The 27,848-nt window shown below is 49.6% G+C and overlaps 4 protein-coding genes across 4 annotated transcripts; 1 reads left to right on the top strand and 3 right to left on the bottom strand.

The window, feature by feature from the left end:
* Positions 1–269: 269 nt before the first annotated feature.
* ETH_00002290 (histidyl tRNA synthetase 2, putative) lies at positions 270–1,877 on the bottom strand (the record flags this gene model as incomplete). Its single annotated transcript, XM_013378620.1, has 6 exons — positions 270–442; positions 755–862; positions 1,043–1,114; positions 1,256–1,306; positions 1,568–1,617; positions 1,756–1,877. The coding sequence occupies 6 exons, from the start codon at positions 1,875–1,877 to the stop codon at positions 270–272; spliced, it is 576 nt and encodes a 191-aa protein (XP_013234074.1).
* A 1,415-nt stretch (positions 1,878–3,292) lies between these two features.
* ETH_00002285 (DEAH-box RNA/DNA helicase, putative) lies at positions 3,293–11,233 on the bottom strand (the record flags this gene model as incomplete). The annotated part of the gene is made up of 14 exons (XM_013378619.1): positions 3,293–3,651; positions 3,859–4,004; positions 4,214–4,338; positions 4,512–4,789; positions 4,960–5,194; positions 5,543–5,774; positions 5,901–5,986; positions 6,317–6,374; positions 6,602–6,792; positions 6,937–7,014; positions 7,169–7,888; positions 8,234–8,345; positions 9,356–9,661; positions 10,017–11,233. The coding sequence occupies 14 exons, from the start codon at positions 11,231–11,233 to the stop codon at positions 3,293–3,295; spliced, it is 4,143 nt and encodes a 1,380-aa protein (XP_013234073.1).
* A 96-nt stretch (positions 11,234–11,329) lies between these two features.
* On the bottom strand, positions 11,330–14,039 carry ETH_00002280 (uncharacterized protein; the record flags this gene model as incomplete). Its single annotated transcript, XM_013378618.1, has 4 exons — positions 11,330–13,025; positions 13,371–13,474; positions 13,643–13,732; positions 13,944–14,039. The coding sequence occupies 4 exons, from the start codon at positions 14,037–14,039 to the stop codon at positions 11,330–11,332; spliced, it is 1,986 nt and encodes a 661-aa protein (XP_013234072.1).
* A 6,455-nt stretch (positions 14,040–20,494) lies between these two features.
* ETH_00002275 (1,4-alpha-glucan branching enzyme, putative) lies at positions 20,495–25,928 on the top strand (the record flags this gene model as incomplete). Its single annotated transcript, XM_013378617.1, has 12 exons — positions 20,495–21,292; positions 21,387–21,579; positions 21,924–22,264; positions 22,412–22,559; positions 22,733–22,845; positions 23,041–23,257; positions 23,505–23,852; positions 24,000–24,132; positions 24,235–24,435; positions 24,900–25,142; positions 25,392–25,517; positions 25,739–25,928. The coding sequence occupies 12 exons, from the start codon at positions 20,495–20,497 to the stop codon at positions 25,926–25,928; spliced, it is 3,051 nt and encodes a 1,016-aa protein (XP_013234071.1).
* Between the last annotated feature and the right edge of the window lie 1,920 nt (positions 25,929–27,848).

Genomic DNA, 27,848 nt, shown 5'->3' with positions numbered 1-27,848 from the left:
TTAGACAAGCCCTCAAGAAAAAAATGAAAAGCACAACTAGCAAATGTTGGTGTAAAGCCCCTTCACACGCTTTATGAGCGGCTTTTAGAAGGTTCTGCGCTAAAACATCCTGTCGGAAAAGCTTCCCAAGAGAAGAGAACACCTCAAAGTTCTTTCGTTTGATTTGGACCTTGTAGAAGCTTGGACAGGCCAGACGCAGTTGGCTGAATGGTTGGTGTTGTGTGGCTCAATTGTAAAGAAAATGTGAGAAATCGAGGTGAATGAACAGCTCAGCAAATCTCATTGGCCTCATTAACGGAGGGGTCGGAGTATGTTCGCTTCGCCTTATCTTGCTTTTGGTTTGGAGGGGAGGTAGGCGATGTAGGTGCTGGTCCCCTGTTAAGCTGCAGGGTCTGAGTGTCAATTGTGAGGGTGACAGGTCCGTCGTTGTGTATCTCCACTCCTGTGGTCGAACACAGAATGCCACGAGACACAATAAGACAGAGGCAGGAGAGAAAGGCACTCAGCTAAAGCACCAATAAAGAGGCGAGAGAGACATGCGGCTGGCAAGTGCGTGCAGACGCAAATAGGCAACGGCAAAAGCAAACAGAGTAGTTCAGTTGAGATACCGACGACGACAGAAAAAGAATTACAGGGACAGATACGCAAGCGACCAAAACAGGCACAGGAGCAAACACACTATGAACGCTGGCGCCAGTCGGTTCTTTTGCTGCAGCTTCTCCCGTAAGAACTTATTTCTGGGCCTTAGGCTCACGCATGCGAGTCTGGAATTGTCCACACTGAACTTTACTCGGTTTGTAGCCCGTGCGAAGATTTTCTAAGAAGGACTCATACACTGGACGCGCTTTATCCGGCGGCATTGCTGAACCAACAACCATGAGCCCTCATCTATTCAGCTTTCCATAAAAGCATTAGTGGCTGTGGATGTGGTGGCAACATTTGAAGGCAACCACTAATTACTTTCAAGCCCCAAAACTCGATGATGGAGGCGTGGGGAGGTATGCAAAGACAGTTTCACGTGAACAACAGCCCTATAACTCACCAGCAGAGAAGTCTGGCTGGAACCCTTTTTTCGTTTGGGCCTGAAGAGTGAAGTTGGAAACTAACAGCAATTCTGGAGAACACCAAGAACACAAAATGGCTCAAACTTAAGGCATTGCAGCTGTTGTAAAGCTGCAGTAAGCCAACGAACTGAACAACTGATTGGTGCGTTGCTTCGATGCCTAGGGCAGAGGAATAAGGGTTTAGGGTTTACCGTAGCCCATATCAACAACACTCTTCTGCCAAGGCTTGCCAGATGAATCCTCTGAAGACAATAATGGCAGAGGGTGGGACTGCCCGGCACATGGTTCTGAGCTTTGGTGCTTGTAACCGGGCTGTGCACACTTATTGTGTGCAAACTAAGAGAAAATTTGTGATTGCAAGAGAGTATTGAGTGCGGGAGTTGAATGCACGGTGTTGGCGAGCAAGGGAGAGAACCAAACATATAAGCCAGATCACAGGCGAGCTGGAGTAATTTAACACGGGCACAGAAACTCGAGATAGGTGTGTGAAACTGAAGCCGTACCCCACAACCTCGTTCCCAGGCACTTCTTCACGCCATAGTCCACGTCGGCCCTGCACCAGATCCGCACCCTACAGATACCTCAAATGTGGTCTCAGTGCTTAGGACTTTTGCACAGACAAGATTGCAGCTCTTCAGGGGATGACCAGTTTATGGGGGCCACCTGGTACATGCCTGGGTCTACGGCGTACTTGTGGTCGTGTTTGCCAATGCCGAGGAGACATATGAGGCCCTTGCCAATCCTTGCAACTTCTTCTCCAGTCTCTGCCACCTTCACTGCTGCTCCTTCGACTCGTTGGAGAATTAATTTCATTTTCGTAGACTGGCTTAGAGCAAGACTCCCGTTAGGCGTGAAAGTTCAAATTTTCGGCCCCCCAGCTGTTAGCTTCTCAATGCACTCTCCTCCAGAGCCACATGACGCAGAGGAGCCAAAAATGTTTCAGAAAAGAGTCAATATGAACCTGTAGAGTGAATAATTCCAGTGAGCAGGGTCTGGATATTAGGGCTTGGAACCCGCTGCTCTTGGGGGGCCCCCGTAGGCTGCCACTGTTAATCTTCAATGAAATTGTATAATTAACAACTTATGTGGAAACATTTAATTTTTGCAAGAGTCTCAAATCACTATGATTCAGGATTCAAGGCAAGTTTTCGAACAAGACTGCATGTCAAATGTTTCCACAATCGATTTCTCCGCACTTACCCAGAGCAGTGCGCAGTGTTTCAAACCCTCCAACATTTCGTGCGTAGGACCCCAAACAGCCAATGCTTTGATCCCAATACTGAAAGTGTACAATACTTTCAACTCTAATGCTCGTGATAAGGATTGGTTTCTCAAACGCGCATACCTTTATGGCTTATGGCGAAGCTCCTGCCGTGACAAAGTACTTTACGTTGAGCCAGTAACAGAAGTTCAAAGATATTATGCACAAGCATTTTCCCGTAGATGACGTGTCGAGGTATGCGGCGGTGCTAGTATCGCTCGTCTCCCCTTTAGAAATTTTCGCAGCCAGTGTCTCTGTTCTTGCCCAAGTGTTTGTCAAAGCTACTTAAAGCCCTGTAGCTTCTGCATTTGAACTTCAGAGGCGTCTGCCACATGACACCACGTTCACGGGCATTATCTGTGTAATGCATTGCTGCTACTGCGGCAGTCCTGTTTTGATGGAGGCTTTTTGTTGGCTCGTAGGCGTCCCCATTTAACTAGTAAGCTTGTTCCAAACGTGGCTTATCTTCTTTAGGGCTGGGGTCTCTTTGAGGTTACATGCTCTGGGTGTGGCGTTCTTTCTCTGTCGACTTGCTAGCCGGTCCTCACTGACAGCGTGGCCTCAACTAATCCTGAAAACTGCAATAGTTCCTGACTAAAGATTAAGCTTGAGCCACTCCCAAACCAAATAACCCATAGCTTCACCCCTAAAAAGAATAGACTCAGTCATCACAGTGAAACCTCGTCAATTCTTAACTAATAAGTAAGCAAACACCGCAAATTGTAGCAACTCCATTAGGCCCCAAGTTAGGCACCCACTAAAAATTTCAGGGTACGAAGCAACTAAGATGGGGTTCGACGCACGCTAGCTAGAGTGGAGCATTCTTCACCCGTGGGCCAATGACTTATGGCTGCTGCCAGTCGAAGCATCGCCTGCGTATACCCACCCTGAAACTTAGTAACACACACATAAGTTGGGGTGTAGAGACATGCCGAGGTGTGCACAAGCAAGTAAACTTGGAATTTCATTAGATGAGGTGTCCCTCGAGCTCCACGAGTCTCTTGACAAGGGCTGTGAGGTCCAGTCTCCTTTGCTGAGCAGCGCGAGCCCCAAAGAATGCAAATTTGGCTTTATTTGGCGCTGCTGCTTCTTGTTCAATAGCAATCGCGTCATAGTCGAGGGCCTCTTGCTGCACTTGCTGATTTGCCCCCTGGGGGCTTTTCCCTGTCAGTCCAAAGGCTGACAGGGAGTAAAACTCATTGAGAAAAGCGTGAAAAAGGCCCTTTAGATGCTTCACGTAGCTGCATATCAAGCCTGGGCAGCGCAACTGCAACCACCCGTCCAGCCAGAGAGCGCCTTCACCTTGAGCGGGGACCAGCTCGCAGCCTGCGCCCACAGACAATTAGGGCCCGAAAGCCAGTCCTAAGGCCAAAGTCAGGAAGAGCATATTCCATGTGACGACACACAAATGAAGACTGTTCACACGTCAGATCAAAAACCGCCAAGAGGCACAACGCGCACATCCAACACAAAAACCAAAGCATTGCTGGCAAAAGCGGTAACAGCGATAGCCACTGCAGAAGAGGGCCTTACAGGAGAGAAGCAGAAGAGCAAAGACGGAAACAGTGGATACGTCCTTGATAAACACTTTGGTGGTTTGCAACTTCTCACTAAAGGCCACCCACTGGGTGTCGAAGTCGCAGGACTTAAAGTTCACCGAAGTCGGGTGTATGAATACCCTAAAAGATAAAGCATCTACGCGCACCCACAGACTTCAGTGCCATCACAAGCGACCAAGCATCGTAAGCCACAGGTCGCAGCCGTTCCAAGTCTAAACTTGAATGGCTACACAGGCAGGGTAAACTCACAATGCCAACTTGCACCGTTAAAGCATTGACACCCAAAAGGAGAAATAGGAGAAATGCTAATTTTGAACCACGGGTCCTACCGCTGGAGTTTCTGCCTTGGAGATTTTTTGTCTTCTTGCGGAGAGTTCGGATCCGCATCAACGCGAGTGAAAAACTTCATTTGCCAAGCTTCAGGTGCCTTCTCAAGTGTACCTGAGCCCACTGTCTGCAACAGCAACACCAGCAGCAACAGTAGTCGAAACTTTCGCAACGCCGACAGCCGGTGGCAACGGCTTTGGTTGCGTGTGTAACATAGAGCAAAATTCACACAAGGAGAGCGATTTTTAAACACTTATATATTTTAAAAGCAGATTCCTCGTTTTGGCGTTCGAAGCCTACTGTGTAAGTCCGTGGGGCTTGGATGGTGGCAACTTGGGGATACAGACCCGCTACGACGCAAGCCTTTATGTACCAGTAGATGCTCCTCACGCTGTCTTTGCTCTTAGTCTTAGAGTCGACGCTTACAGGCCCTCGAGATGCAACGGGAGACACTTCCTCCACCCGCAGCGTCACGTCCTCCTCGCCGCTGTCGCTTGCGCAATCACCCGCATTGCTGCTGCTGCCGCTGCGACTGGGGCTCGCTGTTGTTGCAGGAGAACCCCTTTTGCCGCCTCGGGCTGCGAAAATACACACCGTGTGTCTGAAGTATTCACAAGCTCATGCTGAGCGGGTCCATTCAGGTGTGTCACAAAAGTGCGCGAAGCCATACGCGGGCGAGCCTCCTAGCGTACACGTACAGAAATGAGTTCCTGTATACAGTGCCTGCTGCATGTCTCACCGGACATACCTTTGGGCTGTGCTTGGCTGTCTGTGTCTGGTGGCATCATCACCATGAGTCCTGCTTCTCTGGCAACTCTCCTGAACCTTTTTCTTAGGGCCTCTGCTGCTCTGCAAGTGCTCGCATTTACCCCGAAACGGAGACAAAAGGAGTCCTCGGCCGATCGGCCAGAAGAGACGGCTGACTCCCAGCCAGCAAACACCCGTAGGCTGCTCACGAAGTCCGACTGACTGCGTGCGAAGTACTAAGCCCACAAATCACAACCCGCAAACAATCTTGATCCAAAAATGAACGGAAATACTGACACTGTCATAGGGAGCGAGGCATGGAATGTACACAGCGTTGTACGTGGACGGATGGGAAGAGAAACAGCCAGGCGCACAGAGAGACAGGCAAGAATGCAGGCTACATAAGAAAGCGTGAGATGTTAAATGAAAAATTAACGATGGAGACAAGCATAGCAACAACCAGGATCAGCCCTCTCTTCGTTCATGAGACTTGTAGTGGCCAACAGCAGCACAAGTATCTGAAGTGTGCCCACGCACGCGTGCATACACAGCACTTCACGCAATCTATTCAGTGGCAACCCAACCTTTTGTCTCTCAGCTGCTGCTTCCGCTCCGGGAAGATACAACTCAGAGTCGGCCGCCATGAGAGAACAGAGCGCAAGAGTTTCTTCGAGACAACCCAAAGGCGCAGCAAAGATTAACATTTTCGCAAACGATATGCTCATGGGGAAGCGCGAAAGGTAGAGACCCAAAGGAGTCAAAGACTCTCCAAGATCATGCCCAACACATTCGAGCGCGCCTAAGTGTTCCAGATGTCTGCAACGCAAAAAACACTAGCAGGAACAGTAGCACTAAGGGAGCCAGATCCTGCTATTGGGCAAAACGATGAATTCCTTTGGCACGAATTGTACCTCTGCTGCTGCTACTGAGACTGTTGCGGACCTGATTGAAGCATCAATGTGCTCCTGCGCTGGAGGGTCGAGGCACTGCCTGAACAAACTGTGCAGCGGCTCTTTAGGGAAGATTGCCTGAGGCGGCCCCAGTCACACGCCAAGCAACAGCAGCAGCGGCACGAACAGCAGCGGTGACAGCATATGCACCCAGATGGTGTTGAAGGCATGTTTGAGACGGGAAAACGGCCAGGTGGCAAGGTATGAATCTTCTTCACTTGTGCAAATGCTTTAATGATTTCACAATGAAGTAAATGAAGATGAACGCAAAAGGGACAGGGCGAGCGTGCATAGATTGCAATGCACATCGAGGAAAATATGGACTAAACAGCGGAGGGAGATACCGGATCGGTACTTAATCAGCATGCCACAAATACGTTTACTTGTACTATGTTGCTGTGTGCTCACCTTCAGCTGTAGGCAAACGTTGTCCAGAGCCTGGCGATGCAACTCCGGGGTTTCCACCCTGCATCAATAGCCGCACAAGCAACAACCCAACGAGAAACAGACGCATAATGAGTTGTTTTAGTTGATGTCTGCGAGCTTTAGCGTAGGAGACAGCGCTCCCTAGCTCTTTTGCAGGCCCTTCGGTTCTTCTTCGTGTAGCCGGTCATTTCCCCCAACACCTGTAGGGTTTGCGCTTAAATGGGAATTTAGTTTCAAATTTAGATTCTGCGTTCAAGGGTTGCGGACGTCGCCATGTTTGCAAACTCGTCTTTCTGGTATAGCCGGAGGCAGCAGCCCTCTGAAACTCTCCCGGCTCGTCCTCTTCTCTGCTGTGCATTGGCTTTGGTGATGAGCTCCTCTTGAAGTCTGCTGCTTCTCTTAGACGGGTCATATCGCAGGACTTTGTGCGTTCCGCAGTCAATCACGTATCCTACATCCTAATATGTACATTGCACACTCCACAATCACACGCCCAGCTACTCCACCCACAAAGAACTATTTCATGCTCTACTGGCAGCACAAAAAGGCGCTTGATCTACTTACGCTGTACCGAGTCTCAGGGAGTAGAGTCTGCCGCTTACACTTATAGTGATGGAGGTTTCGGCGATATTTGTTGCGACCACTACTTTCCTCCAGCCAGATGGAGGAGCAGCAAACACCTAAAATAATCGCCCAGAAAACAGGCCTAATCCTACACTACTTGGCTCTGCACAAGAAACTCTTCTCAACAAAACCCGGCTGTACACGGAGTTGGGACATGCTGCGCGTCTAACACCAGCAGAAACAGTGACGGCTGCAGCAATTAGACATTACCTTCTGCTGTTGTTTCGGATGCAGCGACGCATGACATGGTAACACCCATAAGTCCATTTGTAACTCCTCAATTGCCCGGCATACAGCAGAAACCTCGCCGACACCGCTGCAGAAAACAATTATAGCTGTTCCTGTCGCTTGTTGTTGGTGTTGCTGCCCGTGTTTACCTCTTCGCGAACCCCTGGTGCCTTCTGCAGACGATTTGGGGCACGGAGTCCCCGTCAGGTGTACGTGACGAACAACCGCTGCAACCAACTGCGGCAGTTGAGGAAGCGACCCGACAGAGGTTCCTGCCGCTGTAGCTGCTGCATTTTCCGCTGTAGTTGGCGTTGGGGAGAAAGTGTCTTGCTGCTGCTCACGCCACTCAGTTTTTGCTGCGGTGGGTCTCCCTCCTTTGTGCCGGGCTTCCACTGCTGCTGCTATTGCTGGTGCGCTCTGATACGCGGCAGGGAGCGAAGAAGGATCACACATTCGTAAGACTTCGTCAAGGTAGTGAACAGAAACTGGAAAGGTCTTGCCTGGAACTTTGAGGACGTCCACGCTGCTATCACTTCTGTCCATCTCAGCCCGTAGCCGCCGGTTCTGCCGCTGGCAATGCTCCTGCGGTTGGGTGATGCCGCCAGTGCTACAAGAGCCTCGTAGCGTCGTGAGTCGCTCAGGGAGAAAGTATGAAGCGAAGTGCTCCACAGCTAGGGAGGCGCTCATCACAACCACCTTTAGCTGCAGATAAACCCAACAGCAAAATGGTAGCTTTGCCAGGAGAGATGTAATTCTCGCCAAATATCTTGATACGAAGTGATACTGAACAGAAAAATGTGTCCTTGTCCCCCTTTCATCTACCCCACTATTTCCGGTGTCTCCTCATTTCCCTGTTGTACTCCGCCAACACAGTTGGTCTCCCCTCCTCTACAATTCCTTTTTTCTTGCTTAGGAACGTGTCTCCTAAATTTCTTGATGTCTTGGAGTATCTACTCCTCAAACTGTCAGATAATGCCCCAGGTGTTGTGTGTGCTAGCTCAACAGACGCCTCCTTGGTGTGATAGTGATAATGTGTGGATGAGTTACATTGTGTTTGTTTGATGCCAATGCCTTAGCGAGGACCAGCAGAAGCATATCAACCTCCGTGCACCGCTCATGCACCTCGTCCACCACCACCACGGAGAATTTATCAAGAGCGCTGCAAAAAAAAACACAACTGTATGTGTATATGCATGTATACGCATGAATGAAGACATCCTGTGCAAAGGGAGACCTGAATATTCAAGCTGCGTCACTCTGGCTTTAGTTGGCGTGGCCTTGCCTGTCTCTCTCTATCTATGCCTATGTGCATGTGCATCTCTAGAAATATTCTTTTGGAACTGTATATTGGCTTTCGCTGGCGCCGTATGGAAACAAGCTAATCCTGAATAAATGTGGACGCTCTAGTGCAAAAGCACCCAAGCTTGCACGAATGAATATGTATGCTCATTAATAAGTGCACGCACGTATGCACGTATGTGCTATCTGCACCGCCAAAAGACAAAATCTCCATTTAATGACTCGCACGCACGTTCAGACCCACACGAAGTACGTAGATGCCTTTTCCAGCGCATTCGCTGGAAAACTCTATATGAACTTTCCAGCGAATGTGCTGGGGAACTCATACACTGGCACACCAACTAACGTTGTTCGTATACTGTCACGCACGACAGAGGACTGGAGTGCTTATGAAACGTTCTCGTGAACCGCTTGGCACTGGCAACACGTTGACGCGTTAAAAGTGAGGAATCCCACCTGTGGGGTAGCTTTCAAACAGAAAGCCACAAAGTGTAGACTGACAGCCACTCACGTAGCCAACATTTTGCTTTTTTACATATGTCCACGCAAACTTGTGCGGCTATGGAAATGCACATGGACGGTACAAGCATCAACCGGAGCAGCTGCGCATAAACGATTAAACATACCAAAGAATAAATAAGTATACATGCCACCACTACGTTCCACGTACCTGTCTGCGTGAGGACCAAAGCGAATAAGGTATTTACGGCAATGGGTTTTTTTCATCTACGACTGCAATCTCCACGAGTAAGAAAACATGTTGCTCAGCTCAATGTGACGCACATTCTCTGTACTTCGCTTCGGCAGTGCATGATGAGTTTCAACGTAAGCTGTCCCGAGAGTGTCTAAAACTTTCAAAAAAAACCTTACTCGCTGCTCAGGAGCTGTCGTAGAAGGACTCCATGAGTGCAGAAAAGCAACCGTGTATGTTTCGTTACACGGGACTCGAGACGGACTTGGTACCCAACAAGGCCGCCAACAGAAGCTCCCATTTCAGTGGCCACACGGCTAGCTACAGACACTGCAGCGAGACGGCGAGGCTGCGTGCAGACAATGTAAGCAGGGAAATGTTCTTTGTCGCTGCCCATGATGTTACCCTCATTGTTCTGCTGTTGCAGTGCAAGATGCGCTGCTGCTTCCAGCAGCATCCGAGGCAGCTGAGTTGTTTTTCCGGACCTGCAGTGACAACCAATAGCAGCAACAAGTGTCAAAATAGCACTAAGCTACGATTAGCTGCAGTGGGGCAATGGAGCAATCAGAAAATGCAGCGGCTGAACTTAAAGGGGTGGGCCGCACAGGCGAAGAGAAGGATTTCGCGCCTAGGGTCCAGAAGCAGAAAAATAGAAGCGTAGGCATAGAAAGACAGAGACGCGTGAAAAGTTTACACATGTAACAACAGTATGCATGCAAACATAGAACGGAAGCAGCTGACGTGGCCACAGAAGATAACAAGGAGATGCTGGCAGAGGCTCAATGTTGTAACACAGACCCAAACAGCCAAAACCCTTCAAATTTTCGCCCAAATGTTTACCCTGTCTCTCCCTGAACAACAAGTACCCTTTTACGTGGGTTTGCCATAAATTCCATGACGGAGTCAAAGTGTTGTCGCACGGGAAGCCCCAGGGCCTCAGCAGACGCTGCTGTCTTCACTCCGTCAATGATGGTCTTGCAGACCTCCGCCTCTCCTCCTGCGAGTCTTCCTCCGGTTCGGCTTAGAGTGGAATGCCTCGAAGAGCTCATTAAGGGGCCCGCTGAATGAGCCCCAACATTTCCATCTCCCGTTTTCCCCCTTGCTTCAGTGGGTCCCCCGCCAGGAGCACGCGAAGTGCGACTTTCTGAGCCTGCATCATACTGCTGCATTTTCTGTTGTTCTGCTGCGTTCTTTTCTGCTGCGTTCTCTTCTACAGAGTTCTTTTCTGCTGCTGCATTGGCCCCTCTTCTCGGTGGCACACTCCGTGCCGGCGGTGCAGAAGCTAATTTTACTGCCCCTGTGGAGATTGCCACCCATCTTGCAAACATTCCACGGGGACCTTCAGGATCGTTGGAAAGAAGCTCATCAAGCTGGGCCTCCATCTGCCAGGACGCCAGGAGCAGTCCTGTCACGTCGGAGATTGAAGTCTCGCAAGCAGGTGAAGACAGTACACTGAGAAGCTGGGGGGCACAAGAGGACTTAGAAACATTAGAGTCCGCGTTGGGAGCTGCCTGAGATGAGATGTACTCGGACAGTTGCTGCAGAGGACGTGAGAGGCGCAGTGCATTATGTGCGGCGAATGCGCCACATAGAATGGCTCCAACGCCTTCACCAAAGGGCGGGATTTGGTCTTCTCGTGTATCAGACCCCATGGCTCCACCCGAAGAGATCCACACAACAGGGGGTTCCAGGGGGTACAAAGACCCTGGAGGACACAAGATGTGCAGTATTAGTGCCTCATCCCCCGATGTTTCTTTCTGCGGGCTTCCTTGTATAGAGTCCGCACCTAATGATGCTTTGAGGCAGCTCTCAAGTGATGACGCAGCAGAAGCGTCCAGAGGGATCTGCAAATAAAAACCCGTAGCGGCCCTTGAAGAGGTCCCACTTGGAGCCGCATATTCAATGGGAACGCATAGCCGCACAACCACACAGTTTGGCAGCAAACTTTCTGCAGCTTCCAGCTCTTGCTCTTTTACCTGCAGACACGCCACCAAACCTTCGGCCGAAATTCCATACCTTGGAGCGCATTCAAAACCATAACGTCCTATTGAGAACATTAAAGTCCAATGCGTTGGCAGCTCAGATGAGAAACTTAATACTCAGTCTTTGGTAATTCAATGTATACGCAGTTCACAGCGTGAACTGCCTCCCGCTTATGGTCTTAGCATAAAACTTACGGCATCTGTTATTGGCAGCACTGCGACATCGGCTAGAAGTTGGGAGGCTCCCAAGCGCTGAAGCAGCTCTCTCCTATTGCTCTCTTCTGATGAGCCCACAACAGCTGCTGCAGCTGCTGCAACGGCAGCAAATGCATCGGACAGCACTGCCGCCGGCCCTGCCGCTGCCTGCTGAGGCCCCTGCTGTTTCTGCTGCTGTTGCTGTTGTTTCAATTGCCCCTCTAACACCCCAGCAGCAATAGCATGCAGCCCAGTGCTGCAACAAAGAGAGTTCAATGCCCCCTCTAGGTGGGACAGTGTGCCTCGTAAGGGTTCCTCGGAGTCTGCTTCCGTATACTTCTTGAGAGCGGCCGCTAATCTTTCTTTCGCTGCTTGCATCGCTGCTTTCTCTTTTTTGTCATCTAGCTGCTGTTTCTGCTGCTGTTCTTGTTGGTCCTTCTCTTGTCCTTGAGAACTGGCCGTCTGGCAGCGGATTTCGATTTGCTTTCCAGCGGGGGAGAAATGCGGAGGCAGCAATGACTCATCAGTCGTGTTGAGCGCAATGAAGTCTTCGCAACTCTCAAGCAGCTGCTGCATAGCACTTGATTCCGTTTGCTCCTGTTGCTGCTGAGGTTGTTGAGGCGGGCCACTTAACAAGACCGCCAAAGCAGCTTCAACTGCAATTACAGCAGAATTCTTCTCAAACTGCAGGTGCTCAGTGAGCTCTTTTAAAAGCTTCGTCCTGAGGCTCCCCAAAGCCCTCTGAGGGTTCAGTTGTCTCCTTAGCGCCCAGGTGACAGCGGCGGTCCACTTTGTGTCCGTCCACTGAAGCGGGAGGAGGAAGCTATCCTCGTTCGCTTTTCTTGCAGAAACAGCTCCTGATTTCGACGAAGCAGAAGCTGAAACAGCAGCAGCCACTGCTGCGGCTGCTGAAGCAACAGCGGCGGGTTCACAACGCGTTGCAGCGACGTGCGGCAACAACTCTCGGAGAATTTGCGCAGTTTTTCTGCGGACAAGTTCAGCCATGAAAACAGTGGGCATTTGAGCCTCTTCCTCCAGCCTTTGCATTTCCTTCTCTTTTTCCCGCTTTACCCTTTCAAGTCTCTTCGTCTCAGCAGCTTGCTGCCGCTCAAACTCAGACGCGTACCGGTGAGCGCTAGTTATCTGGATACAGTTGAGGGCCCCCGTGGTGCCCACGCTCCCTCCAACAGGCGATGCTTCACTGGCAGTAACAGGTCCTTCAGGCCCGCTACGGGGACCCCTGGTTGCGCCTCCTTCATTCTGCACGGAAGCCACCGGAGACCCCGCTTCCGGTCCACCCGCAAGTCCGTCTGCTGCTGTTGCCTGTGCTGCTCCTGTCGCTGCTCCATTGTTGTTGCCACTCTCAGCTGTAGCTTCAGCAGCTGCCCCGATTGCTCTTGCTGCTGTTATTTTTGCGACAGGCTGCGCATTAGCTGTTCCTTTTGCCTGCCTGGCTTTTGCGCTTGGTTTCTTGGACCCCCCTACTGTTGCTACTGCTGGTTCCTGTTGCTGCTGCTGGGGCAACTCCCCTGAGAGAGACAACCAGGCCTCTCTGAAAGGGGAGGGGAAGAGCTTCTCGTAAGGTCTCGAGGGTTCCAAATGAAAAAGAGCCAGCAAGGCGCTGAAGTTCTCACTGTGACTCTTGAAAGGAAACTCCTCATTCGTCAGAAATCTATTGCATGCATACAAAAGCAACACAACAAATTAAAATGGAAAGCCGCCGGCTGGACAAACCGCGCAGGTGTAGCGCAGTCAGGGAGTATTAGAATTTCCTATTATTTTTGCTACTTGTGCTAGCACTTTTCTCTGCCATTTGAGCTCCATTTATTCTTCAGGCAAGTGTACATTTAAATCCTTTAATTTTATACATTTAGTTAATTAATAATATAATTTGTGTTGCTGTTAGGGTTGATGCTACAACGCGTGGCTAGCAGCAGTGCAGGTCGCCTTCTTCACGAGATGGGTCGTCCTGTTGCTGTCTCCCAAGAAACAAAGCGCAGCAAGCATTATTCCCCACCTCATGGTTTTTGAGCTGTCTTTAGGGTTGCTAAGGATACACTCGGTCTTAAAAAAACCTTTTGGAGCCCGGCGCTGTTCGTACTGCGGCTTCGGCATCTTGTGCTGAGCAGGCACCCCAAACACAAATTGATGTGCCCTAATCTGTGCAAGCTGCCCAGATCATACATATTTTCTGTACCTAGCCCCAAGTACATTTTTAGAATGTTTTGTGTAGCCCTAAGCAATAAGCCGCAACCGGCTGAACGTAAACTGTAAATCCCAACCCCTCACTTTCTGACAGTGGTTGTGAAGAATTTCCTTAGGCAGTCTCTGGAATGGCTTCATTTCGATATATCCAGGAGGCCTGTCAGGTGTCTTGACCTAAAATGACAGCGCATCAATAACTATCGAGATTTCCCCCGCGCTGCAACTACTCTCAATAGGCAGTAGTTTCGGTCGCAAGGCAAGCCAAGGCGCCAACACTGTAGCCAAGTTGCATGAGGAAACTGGATGATGCTCGACAAGTATCTCTAAAGCATGTCTTTGCTCCTGGGATGCATGATGAAGGGTTCAGAGTTTTGTGCCAGAAGACCTCTGCAGGAGGCGTCAGTGTCTTTGCCTTATCTTTGCCCTCCTTTTCCTTCCCCGATGGTTCCGGTGCAGATGGCATCCTGAAGAAGTTGTACATTCACAGCGATTAGCCTCTAATGTTAAGCACTCAGCTTCCCAGCATTGACGAGGGACAGTTGGCGGCACCTCACTTCGGCTTCTTGGGAGCCATCTTCTACAGTGGAAAAAGCCTGAACCGTGAGGCCCAGGCTATAGACTGAAATTCCCAAGATCCAATCACTTTTCAGGGTAATAGAACAAAGAGAGGGACATCAGCGTTTTCTGCGAAGGCTCTTGTCTTGGGCTTGTTGTTGGCGGACACAGAGACTCCCCCTCCTGAAGGATGTTCTTGCACATAAACCCAGAAAAAACGATACAGAATAGGCGAAAAACAAAATATTCCTCAACAAATAAGTATTTTGCGGAGATACAATGCCCTTGAAGTACCGCATGCAACTTCCGCCATGAGGCCCCGAAGGTTCAGAAGAGCGCAAGCATGGCCTTCTGTTTCTTCCGTGTAGTGATGCATGTTGTATTCTGTTTCATCTCATTCTGAAAAGGAAAACCCGTAGTTATGGGGCAGTCAATATGCGTGTACTTTGCCGTAACGCGCCTCAGATAGCCAAGTGCACTGGAACGTGCCTAAGGCAGCCCGTAGTGAGGTATTAAGTTGGCTTGGAACATCTTTCAAAATGCAATACTTTTACATGATGTGCGAGGTAAAAGCACCTATGAGCACCGAACTTTCACTTAGGCATTATGCATGCTTGCTTCTCTAAATTGACCCAGGGCCTCGCAGCAAACATAACTCAACGGAAGGAAGAGATGCTGAGTCAAAGTGGCCCCCACGCCACTGAAAACAGGCTGAACAGGACATTTATACACTAATAACAATGTATAGTGGCTCAACGTGGTAGATCATTGGCGTTCGAAGTTGGCGCGTACTTCCAGCCCTTGGAAAAGATGTGTCACAAAGCTTCGCGGCGAGTTGGAAGTTAGCAACAAAAAAGAGAGCAACTGTATTGAGTTTGAGATTGACGATCATTAGGATTTCCTAGGGACCGTCTCAGATTGGAAGCCAGTATAGCCCAATTCATGGCGTTTCTCCTCGATTCAGCAGCTGCAAAACGCCGTGTTGAAGCTCTCAGCAAGATGAAAAACTCGAATAAATGGCTTCAGCATGGTCCGTAATAGTGGGACCATACTGAGGTCGCTCCTACGTTTGGTGGTGCGTATGGATCACATGGGGACGGGAATAGCCGACACTCCGTGGGGAATGGAGATACGCTAGTATTTGCTAAATACTATCCCTGCGACAGCAACGCTAACATGGGACAGTGCGACGTGATTGAGGCAGAAATGCGCACTCAATGTGCTGTATGTCTGGAACTGACAACAGCACGCCTGACTGAAGTTAGATAAAAGAAAGCTCTTGCACAACACGCACAATACGCACCCGACCTTTCTTTCTGTGGTAGGGTGGGCATCCTCTCCCCCAAACAGCACGCAGATAACTTCCACGCCAATCTCACAAATGGTGCACTCTTTGCCCTGATGAGGGACGAAAAGAAATGCAAACTGCCCAAAAATTGACTCTGAGATTGCAGATAAAAGCCTGAAGACGGCAGGTTCTGGTGAAGCAGGGTATACATCTAGATCTCACTATACACAAGTGCGAAGCGTGAACAGCGCTTTGTTAAGCGTTGTGGTCCAGCTATGATGGAAGACTCACAGCTTCAAGCGCATTGGCCTCCCTAGGTGCCTATGTTCACAGTCGACAGTGGAAACTGGCTGCTTAGTGAACACATAGTGGCTCTCCCTGCAACTTCTTGCAAACATATGAATCTCTCGGGCAATCTTCTATTTGTATGTATTCTTTATCAACTGTTGCGGACTTTATAGGGCTTAATGAATCACAAGGGATATTGTTGTCCTCCGTCAGCACTGAGAACCTAAGTAGACGGCAGTGATAGTTCAAGCTGGCGAAAGTGCAGAAAAGATGGCCAGCAGAAAAGGAGCAAATCAGAACTCTTGCCGAAAAGGTATACGACGAGCTCACGCTACAAATACTGCACATGACGGCAGGAAAAGCAGGAGAGTTCTTTGGCCACCGTAGCACGGATCTTTCTACTCTTTTGCGTTTTGAGAACGGGGCCTACGTCAACCAGATCTATTCCAAGCAACCAGTCAATTCCTTGCACTAGAATTTGCCGGCTCTTCGTGCCCTTGCTCTACCTAACCCTAAAATGTTCTGAAGTGCTCACCAACGCTCCTGGGAAACCCTAATTTTTTTTCGCTTTGCACAACTTGTCAAGGTCTTTGGTCCAAGATAACCGCTCGTTCTTGGCACCTTTTCGAGAGCACAGCTCGGGCTTCCAACAGCTGCTTGAGCTCCTTTGAGGGCCAACATTTCCGTGCCTTCACACGCGCACTCAAACGCCTACACAAAATGCGCCTGTGTGGAACTATACACTAAGGTATAAGCACTCATCTACAAAAGTATTTAAATGATCACCATCAACTTATGTATGCATGCACATCAACTTCTGCGCGCATAAATAGAAGTCACGCATATACCAAAATGCACGCGCAAACTTGCAGCTAAACCCGAAGATACCCCAGAGTGGGATAGCCACTGTTAAGTCGGGCTCAAATGCATGAGCAAGCACGTTGCTAGGCTGAACTTCTACTTTTAATGATTTGCATAAACAAAGGTTAGCTGCCAGGGAAACACAATGAAGTGTACGGGGGAAAAGCATAAGAAGCAAATCTGCCGTATAATGATCTGGTGGAAAAAATTCAAAGCTAGTAATTTGTCACCAAGTGGGCAAAGAAGTTGCAACAAGCAAAAAGCGTTCGGAGGAAAGTCAAGTAAAAGAGTAACCAACTAGAGCAAGGGAAGATAAAGCAGCCGCAAAAAATGATGAATGACTCATAAAAATTTGAATCACTTGCATCTGCAAAAGTCGAAGCGGAAAATCACATAACACTGAGTGGACCGGAATCGCAGGTAACACAAGCACAAATGAATGTAGAAATTTCAAAGCGTACAGGTAAAGGAAAAGCCGGAGGGGCAAGACTAAGCAATCGTCACTTCTACGTCCCCACTGACTCGGTTGAGAAGTATAGGAGCAACGCAGCACAGCAGCAGCAGTACCATGAGGAACGCAGCTCTGCAGACTGAACACTTCTAGCAACACAACAGTAGCTGCGGCAATAACAACGAAATGCAGCGGCAAGAATGAACGCAATCGAATGCCGCCAACTGCAACACACCAGAGGCACCACAGTAGCGGCAACAGCAGCAGCCCCGAAGACTAATGGAGCTCCATTGACACAGGGAATGTGCTAGCAAAGCAGGAACAGACACGGCAAAGGCATTGATGAAGGCGGCATTGCAGTAGCGGCCACCAATACAACTGCCAAATGCACTGCACAGGCGACACTAGCACCACTGCTCTCAGGGGCAGCCCGAGATAGCGGCCCGAAAGACCGGCAATTACTCGAAGAGAAGGCACCTCCCAGCAGTTATAACTAGCACCTACAAGAAAAACAGACTGATGAAACACGCGCAGGAAAGAAATGGAACGACCCTGCAGGCCCCGACGCGACCAACAAGAAAACAGCTTTTAGTGAGAAAACAAAAGTGCTTACAGGCCTCAGCCTGAAGTATAAAGAAAAGCGAAGACAGTTTAAGTGCAGTGAATTAGGACTGGGGAATGGCGTTGACTGTAAGAAATATTGGCCTTAATTTAATTATTTGTGATTACATACAATTTATCCGACTAGTTCAGAAATAGAGGGCTTTTGAGGATCATGGCCCAATCACACACAGTGGCAACGCCCACACTGGATATAGTGCGCAACACTACAACATAGCTTGAAAAAGGCCTCACTCATGGTCATACAATTCAGAATATGTTCATCGGCATGGTAACTGGAAGTACTGGCGCCCGGCGGCACTCGAGATCTGCTGTGGGCCACACTGCCTACAGCAATTTCACGCCCACTTTGGATGCTTCCAACATCTGAAGGGCTTAGTTTACACTTGAAATGACACGAATGCACGCAAAGCCAAACTGAACTACAGCGCAGACGTGTTTGGGATTGCTACATACTTTATGGGAGGTCAGTTGCGATGTGGCCTACATGTAGAGCGCTGTGCAGCAGACGTGTGCCCGACTGTCGGGGTTTCGTAGCGCTGAGGCTCCGTGGCGCTGTTTTGAGTATTTTTTGGATATACTTCCTTGAAGAAGAACAACAAGCATAGTAAATGGAGAACCTACGCACTGGTGTTGCTCGCCGAAAGCGTGTGAGCGAAGCCTTTGGAATGCAAAGCGCGGCGGAGCACGCAGTTGCTAGGGGCCTGATGAGTGTGAAAGTCAAAACGTCTTGGGAGTGAAAAAAATGCAGATTCAGAGGGGGAAATTAGGGCAAATATTTTGACTGGGTCGCTTCGCAATGTTTGGCAGGGGATCCTGCTTAGGACACAATTGCACGCGCTATATTTGAAAATTCCTTCAAATTTCTGAACCGTGGTCACCTCCTTGTCCACACCGTATCCGCAGGTCCCCCAAAAGCAGCTTCTGCTGTCCCCTTCCGACCCTGAAGGTAAATGGACCGCCAATGGTTATAGATCTTCCACTCTTCTCGAAGTTACTTCCCTCCGACTGTCGTGACAGCCTACATCACTCCCCAGGCCTGTTTACTATTACTCGCTGCCTGCTGTCAGCTGTATAAGGATGCAACAGGCATAGTTGCTTATTACCTGCTACGCTCGTATTCCCTTCCCTAGCCTTTTTTGCATTTACAAGCATTCATTCATTTTTGTATATTTCATGTACTATCTTGACTCACGAAGGTAATCTAGGCCCTATCTTTTTTACGTGCACATTATCTGCTACTAGCCTTCTGCAGCATGGATCCATGGAGGCCCCCTGATAGTCCACGGTGTTTCTGCTGTAACAAGGGCTGAACCTTCCATTTCTTGTAGCGCCTTGAGCAACACGGAGCTTAGAAAATCACACTGCACATCAAGCTCATTCGGCCTCAGTAGACCGCAGGTGCTCCGCCACTTTACCTAGAATAAAAGAGGAGCAGCACAGGCCAATCAGTAAATTATGAGCGAAGGGCCGAAGAGAGCCATTTTTAGCATCTTTGATACTAAACTGGCTCCTCCCAACTACAGCGTTTCCAAACGTCGCATTTGGTAGTCCACGTGTCTTTTGCCTCCTCAAATTCGCCATCACACCTACAGGAACTGCGCACGCACGATTGTTACCGATGTATTGAATGCGACAAGAAGATTAGACTGATCTGTACAAAACAATATATAAGTGTAAGTGCTGTTCTTCTAGCGCACTACACGCACAAAATTTCAAGCACCGTTCATTGGGTAGTTAGATTTTGCGCGAGAACTGTCTCAGCCCAAAGTAAAGGCTGTGGCAGTATGAGTTTCCGTCGAGCATCTTTCCACTGAATTGCCTTTTCAAGTTCCCCACAAAGCTAACCTAACGGTCTCATCCACTTTCGCCCTAATGCCGAGCTCTTCATCGAACGCGGCAGCCCCCAGTCACAACCCTTGCGGTGTTAACACCTGCACAGCTACTCAACCATCTCAAAAATGCAAAACACAGCCCACTGCAGACGCAGGGAAAAGTGTATGGCATCCTGAGCATGCAGACAGGAGCGGCTCTGGCACCATTTGCCATCCTGCCTATGTCCGTCCCTGTTTTGTTTTGTGCGCTCTTACCCTTTATGAACGTATGTGTGTTCAGTTTTTCATAGAGGGGTTGAGACGGAGGTGGAAAGGACTGCGAACGTGATTAAGATGGATGAGCATATCTCAATTCCTGATGTTTTCTTTTTGGTCGGGCCGAAGTGCTGCAAACACAGAAGGGAGGCCCCAAGTAGTGCTCCTTACTTGGTTATATGCATCATTATTATCATTTAAGGAAGTTACAAAGGGTCACTGTAGGACTATGTCTGCCCGTCACCGTTAGGACCAGTACGTTGCTGTGTCGCGCGATAGGACGCTCTCTCTGGCCACCATGGAGCAGTCCAAGGTCTCGGTTCTTCTCCCATGTGGTTGCACCCTTCCGTTCCAATAATCTCGGGAAGCAGTTTAATCAGTTTATGCGCTGTATTGTGGTCCCTCTTCCATTTTCCTTCTTGTTGAAGGACTCGCGACCCCCCTGGGTCATCGTTCTCTGTGCGCCGCCGCTGATGTCTTCGCGGTGTAGAGTGTTGCACTGTCAGGTGTTTTAGAAGCTTTAAAGTCACACGGTTAATATCAAGCTGCAAGAAGAGATAGAAATGATACTTGTGGACTAACTCGACCGCGTTGTGCGTCTGAAGCTCCTACTGTCGGCTGCGTGGGAGTGGACTGCCTGCTTGCTGCTCTTTTTGTGCCAATTTCGTCTTCATCAGTACGACGTGAGATTGCATGCACCTCCGCATTCCCCTTGCTGCGTCTGTGTCGCTTTCTCACACTCGACTTCATCCCTGGGCACACCTGCAGCTCTACCACCCGCGATGGCAGACAGTACGCAAGCTCAAGCGCAGGAGTTCGGGCGGAGAAAGGGCCCGACGAGCAGCAGTAAAGCCACAGAGGAAGTCTCCTCACCCTCCTGCTTTCGGCACCCTTCACAGGACCCAGCTGGCACAGAGACCCGGGACTCGCCGACAATGGAGGCACTGACCACACAGTTGAATGAAGCCGTCCGTATTTCGGGGACCGATAGTTTAGTGGCACAGGATAAATCTCGCCTGGACTTGCATCCGACTAAGCAAGGGACCACGGCTTTTGATAGCTGCAGCACAAATGGCGCATCCCTCACATATGAGGAAAAGCAGCACAGGACTGAAGATGGCGTTGCTCCTCCAAGAGCTATAGAGCGGACCACCGCGTGCACATCTGGGTACATACCAACGTCTGGTCCCAAAGAACAGCCTTACACAAATATGAACGATGTAGCGAAAGTCGACCATGTGGAAGAGGCGCAGCGCCATGATCAAACTCATTTCATGGCAGTCCCTATTGACGTCCTTCCCCCCAACGCGGACATCCCCGAATATGATATGCATTTGCTGAATCTAGCGAGGCATGCAGATCCCTTTAGGATGCTTGGCTGCCACAAAGTGGAATGTGCAGACAGTGACAAGAGAATAGTGGTTGTTCGCGTGTGGCTGAAGAACGTTGATCATGTGGAGCTCAGACCGAGAGCAGGAGTTTCAGATTGGCGTCTACCGCCACCTCTAGAGTCTGTGCAACTTGAGAGGAAGGGGGAGTTGTTGTTTCACAAGGCAAGCGCGAACGCCAGAGCTGCGAGTGTCGTTGCAGCAGCGTATTTAGGCGCGGTTCTTGCACCGTAAGGTTTCTACTTTCGGGCTATCGCAGACATGTTTTGTTCTTTTATGCTTACAGGCCTTTGAAATGTACACTACTGACCCATCCGCCTCCTCTCGAGGTTGCCCAGTGAAGAGCTCAGACCCTTATGTCCCTCTGGATTACGAGTTGTTGGTACGAGGGGAGGGGGAAGAGACCCCACGTGTGGTGTACGACACCTACTCATTTGGAATGACTGTTCCTCAGTACAACTTAGAGCTTTTTCAGTCTGGTGGGGCTAGCTTTCTGAAAAGCTCACTGCTCCGTTTGGTTGCTTCTGCCGGTTCCTCTCCATTTGCGTACGCTGCTGTTTGCACTGTTGCTGCCGTCAGTAGCTTCTCCTTTCCACAGCCGCTTTTTTCTGTAGCTGCTCTTTTCGTGTCCTGAGGATCTTGCCTTTTAGGGATAGGAGGATAGATGCAATTTTTGGTAGTTGTGCGAGCTGGAAGCATTTTGGACTAGCTGAGCGGTTGAGTTTCTGTCACTGTGCATTTCTGTCTTAGTTTGGTCCTACGTATGCCTGTTTATGGCAATCTGATCGTCGTCTCCCGGTGTTCTTCACGATTATACCTTCAGGCTCCTGCTGGCACGTGGACAATTTGATGGGTTCTCACATCATAACTGTTGACGGCGTCACCGGAGTTAGATTTGCAGTGTGGGCGCCAAACTGCATTTGCGTTTCCGTGGTGGGGGACTGGAATGGTTGGGACGGCCGCGCTCACCCGATGCGGAAAAGGGTGGAGTTCGGCTGTTGGGATTTGTTTATTCCGGGCATCGGTGCAGGGGAAAAGTACGGCTACAGGATACATGCCAGAAATGGAACAGATTTCATTAAAATCGACCCTTACGCCCAGGAATTTGAGGTGCCTCCGAAAACTGCCAGCATCATTAGCGCCTGCGACGACGCATTCAAACCTGTACGGGAATTCAGAGGCTAGAATAATGCATTCAGTTTGCAGGTTTCAGAGTCCAAGGGTAGCCACACGGATGTGCATTACTGGCTTGTTGGGCTGAGGCTTGAGGGTTTCACAGACCAGGGTTGGGATTAAGTGTGCGGCGATCAGGCTGAGTCCCGCTACCAGTGGCACGACCAGGAATGGATGGCGAGACGCAAAGTACTCGGAGAGACTGATCAGCTCCACAGGGAGCCGATGTCTATCTACGAAGTGCACCTTCCGAGCTGGATGAGGGGACAGGACGGACGTTACCTTAGTGTGTCCCTACGCTGCTCCATGCGGCGTTTCCCTGTAGACTTCTGCCGGCTGCTGCTTGCCAGCCACCGGGGTGGTGCATCGGTTGGCTGTGGACAAATCTTCCTTGTTCAGGGACAGCCCGAGTCGCCGTTTCTTTCAGCTTGGAAATTCCGAATTCGTTTTTCTGCACAGGCTACCGGGAACTGGCTGATAGACTAGTACCGCATGTGAAGAACATGAATTTCACGCACGTGGAGTTCCTTCCTCTTGCCCATCATCCGTTTGAGGGGTCCTGGGGTTATCAAGTGCGCACATTGTTTCTCCAGTCTGCAGTGCTACAGCACGAACAGGCTGCACCCCAACGTACTTCACTAATCCTTCCACATGCGTTGCGGCTTGCTTGGATTAACATGCAAGCTACATGCGCTGGCGGTCTTTTTTTTATCACCTATGCTTCACCGCGCAAGGGTCCGTTCATTTTGCGGGCGATTAATCTACAGGTTACGGGACTGTACGCTCCATACAGCCGCTTAGGAAACCCAGATGACTTCAAGTATTTGGTCGACACTTTGCACCAGGCCAACATTGGGGTATTTATCGACTTTGTGCCGGCGCACTTCTGCAAGGATTCATGGGGCCTTGTCTATTACGACGGAGAGCCTTGCTACGAGTATGCAGACCCGAGAGAGGGGGAGCACAAACTTTGGGGAACCGCAGGTAAGACGCACACTGCCTCCTTTGCCTTGTCTTTACGTTGAAGCGGTATGGAAAGATCCATGACCCTTGCGGGGGTTGCAAGCGAGTACATCGCATTGGGGGTGAGGTGCATGTGACAAAGCTATCTTTGAACTTCTGCCGTGGAATTAGACGGCGGAGAGTGTGAAGTGTCATGATTGCGAGCTTTGCTTCCCAATGAGCAGGTGGTTGCTCTTCGCTGTGATGCGCTCTCTGTTCTGTTCTTCAGTGTTTAATTATCGCCGCAATGAAGTGCGGTCGTTCTTACTGGGCGCCGCCTACCATTGGCTGCGGCGTTATCACATAGATGGGTTGCGAATCGATGCTGTTTCTTCGATGCTGTATAAAAATCATCAGAAGAAGGACGGGGAGTGGCTACCTAATGAGCATGGGGGTGACGCAAACTTGCAGGCCATCTCCTTGCTCCAGGAGCTCAACTGGGTCGTCCACAAAGAATTTCCTGGAGTTTTTACCATGGCTGAGGAGAGCACCAGCTGGAGAGGAGTAACTGACAAAGCAGACGGTCAGGCTACGACACAAGTGCACCCCACTGCGCCGTCAGTAGAAAGCAGCAGACGTGCCAAAGCGGCCCTCCTGCGGCAAGGCTTTTTGCAAATGTTATGGCAGCGTTCCTTCCAAGAGGAGCTGTGGGGATAGAATTAGCGCATGGTGTCACAAAGGTTCATTCTCTTGCGGCGTTATACACCTCTATGATTCACTGCAGGTCTCGGTTTCGACGCTAAGTGGGACTTGGGTTGGATGAATGACACGCTTTCCTATTTATGCTGCCCTGTGGAGAATCGTCGAAAGTGCCACAACAAGCTCACATTCAGGGGGCTCTATATGGCACATGAAAGGTTTGTCACGCATGTCAGAGATTACACGAACGTGCCTGTAACTATTAATGTTTTGGAATCCCAGAGTTTAGGGCTCAGATTTGCTGTCATGGGTGTCATCAGATGGATTCTGCCTCTTTCTCATGATGAAGTTGTGAGTGGGAAGGGTAGCCTGCTGGATAAATGTGGCTACTTGGGAACGCCTTTTGAAGATCGTATAAGGACTCTGAAGACACTTTACGGCTTCCAAATCGGAATGCCAGGCAGACCTCTTATCTTCATGGGGGGAGAGATTGGCCAAGGAAGGGAGTGGAAGGACAACAGGTGTGCTATCCCATGCCTGCATTTCTAATGCCGGTCATTCGCCTATAGCACATTAATTCTAAGAATTTCTTGTGGTCATACACTGTTACAAAATTGCGAATCTTTTTATCTCAGTTCAATTCTGAGTACTATCTTCATAATAATATGTAATAATATGAGGATGTGGTGAAATTTTGGTTATTTTAAATTTGTTAAAGTCGAAAATATCATTTTCTAATAAAGAACTATCTCCACCATAATTTGTTTTACGAGAGAAGTTATTATTTGCTGTTTTCAAATCCAGACTGCACTACCCCGTTCATTTAAATAAAATTAATAAAGCTAAGGGGGAGTTGAACCCACACTTTAGTGGTCCGTGGCATTAAAAAAGCACTGACAAGTAGGACTTTTATACTATTCAATAGTAAAACATCCACGCGCTGGTCGTACCGTTCTGGTGATTATTGCGTGTAACCGGATCCTAGGTCGGTCGACTGGCACGAGGGGGAGGAAGAGCTGCGTAAAAAGTTGTGTATATGGGTATCTGACCTCTTGGGGCTCTACAAAAGTCAGCCAGCTCTGCACGCAGGAGACGATGAAACATGGAACTTCAAGTGGACAGACTGTGATAACAACAACGACTGCATTGTGGCATTCCTTCGCTCATACGAGTTCTGGTTCAATGATATTCTAGTTGTCTGCAACTTCTCGCCACAGGCGTACTACAGGTTTGTAGGCTAGTCTTTACGGACAGTGCTCACCTGCAACTAAAGTGTGCAAATAGATGTATGTAAATGGATGCACATTTTTGTGGTACCTAGTGAAGGCACGTAAACCGATGTTCGCGGTAGGTTGTGCAAGTGCATATTTCATGGCGCGCTTACCTACGCCAAGCTTACCGACGCTGAAGCACTCCCGGGAAAGTACAGTTAGCATTTGGGTTCAAAGTCCGAATGTGACTTGCGGGCTCCTGTCAGATATCCTGTGGGAGTTCCACACGGCGGTGAGTGGCAGTTGCTGCTTAATTCAGACGACTGGAAGTATGCCGGGGGAATGTGCGGCAGGGGAAACGGCTCGTATATTCACACAACGCAGGGAGGCAGGTGAGTTTCATGGTCCCTAGACTGCTCAGTGTATTCGCCATCATGGATATGCATAGCCGCAATATAACTGCGCATCGTCTGGCCACACAGAGAGAACTTGAAACATTTGTTTTATTAGGTGTATCATAGCTACGAAGCCAACTTCCGTTCAGGTGTATCTGGAGGTGCTGCTCCGCGTTTGTACCTGCGAGGGGCTTTTTATTTTGGGCTGCTGCTTGCAGGCTGGGCTGGCCGTACTGCTTATGGCTAGACGTCCCTGGTAACGGTTGCTTGTATCTGAAAGCGCCGCAGCCTTCAGCTGAGGAGAAGAGGAGGATGATCAATGAATCTCAGCGTGCTAAGGAGCCGGCTGATCGAGAAGGAAAAACGGGAGATGCAGGCCTTAAAGACCAGCCGGAGGGGTCAAGTTAGGGTAAGCTAGCGCAATAAGTGAACAAGTAGTCCACTCAGCTACAATTTTTTATCTAGACCTTACACTGAAAGCGCATTGTAAAGCGCACTGACAGAACGCCACTGACAGAAAGCCGCACGATTTTGTCCGTAGGCTGAAGGAAGGGGAAGTGCCGTGAAGGAAGAGCCACATAAGCGGAACACTACCCATATGTGACAATAAACGCTGGTTGTTCTGTGGTTGAGGCGTGACTACATGATTTTCCTGAAGAGAATTCGAGTCTGTTGGTCTCGCTGCTATGTTTGCTTTGATTTGTGTTAGATGTCGAATACTCAAGTGAAGGCAGCCAAATGCAAGGGTTGCTTCCGTATGTCGCAATAATGGTGCACGTACATCCACAAGGAAGACCTTCGGCACATTATTGTGTGCATCTTCTCAACGGAGAACAGAGCAGGTTACAGCACTATGGATTCTCAGAAAACCGGCAAGATATGCGAAGTGAATGCTGTGCGGGTGCCCCCCTTCAGGCAACCGTGACCTATATCAATGAGCTGCACAGTGCTTCCATTGAACAGCGATAGCTACCTGGTATTTCCAGTATTTGAAGTATTTGCCTCAATACGACAAGCGGAACACTTAAAGGGGACAGTTTGAATGATTTCGCGAGAGCGAAGAACACAGTACCAGCTACTGCATATTAATGTGTACGAACTAGGGCACATTGATGTGTACCATCTAAGGCTCATTGGCGGGCGTCTATTTGGTTGAACAGAGGAACTGTGCAGTATTTTTTGAGTGAGCCAAAGTTTGTTAAGGGAGAGGTAGGGACATTTACATTCATTGGGTGAAGCACGGAACTAAAAGGGCCAAGCGCTACAAGCAATGAATATTGACAACCGCAAACCAATAAACACATAAACGTCCTACAGTCCCACCGTACTAGAGTGCAGTATACGCAGCGGTACCAAAAGGCCTATAGGCAGTTAGTTTTGAGTGAGTGCATACGAGTAGGTTGCAGCGCACAACTTGTTTCACTAAGCTCCACCTAACTCACCTGCCGCAACGATGCACTACTACTCGTCACAAGCAGACACAGTGGAAGCAAGATGTGAGGGCGCCCCAGCCTCCCTTCGTCGACTGTATGCCGGGAATTCTGTAGAAGTCTAGTAGTCTATTGACGCCTGTTTCGAGGCATACAAGTGACAGAAATGTACATCCGGTTGCATAAATTAAACCTTTCCCAAGCCGAAAGCAACGCAGTGTACGTAGCCGCTGCTTTGACTTTGCATGGCTGGCCTCGTGCTGAACTGAAGCGGGGTAGCTGGCTGTGCCGACGAGGGTGCCAGCAACATGCTGCGCAATCCTCCCCTATTCGACGTCTTCAGGCGCCGCTGCCGACGAGACGCCAATTTCAAGCTATCGAAATCTCGCTTTGGGACCCCCGATCCGAAGCGCTGTAGTGGCCTTCGGTAGCCTTGTAAAGGCCTTGCGGTGGCTCCGCACCACGCAGCACCTTCCCACAGCCTGGAGAGGCTCAGCGAAGAAAGCACGCGCGTCAAAGTATAAAAGCCTCGACTACTTTCAGCAACTCTCGCCCAGAGGCCGTGAGGTGGCAGCACGTGGCATGTGGCCCGCAAAATATAACAGTGTAAGGAGTCACGTACATCGACTCCACGCGAGGGCACATCGAATGTAGGATATCAAATGCAGAAGCTTCTGAATGCCAGCTCGCCAGTTAGTTTAATGAGTAGTGGATCGACGTCTGGGCGCAATTCCTATGTTTTCCCCACCCTCGCACCGGCATCACTGCTTAGCGATAGGAAGAACAGCCAAGGTGTACAAGGTGATTTACTGGTCATGTGTAACACCGTGCTAGCGCTCTGCAACGAGTCCAGCTGTTCGAAACAACGGCAGCTCCTCTCCTCCGTTGGGATCTAGAA

The sequence above is a fragment of the Eimeria tenella genome, genomic scaffold (genome assembly GCF_000499545.2).
Source record: "Eimeria tenella Houghton genomic scaffold, Eth_scaff90, whole genome shotgun sequence".
Classification (NCBI taxonomy): Eukaryota; Apicomplexa; class Conoidasida; order Eucoccidiorida; family Eimeriidae; genus Eimeria; species Eimeria tenella.
Note: the sequence above shows the minus strand (reverse complement) of the source record. Positions and strands in the feature narration are given on the sequence as shown.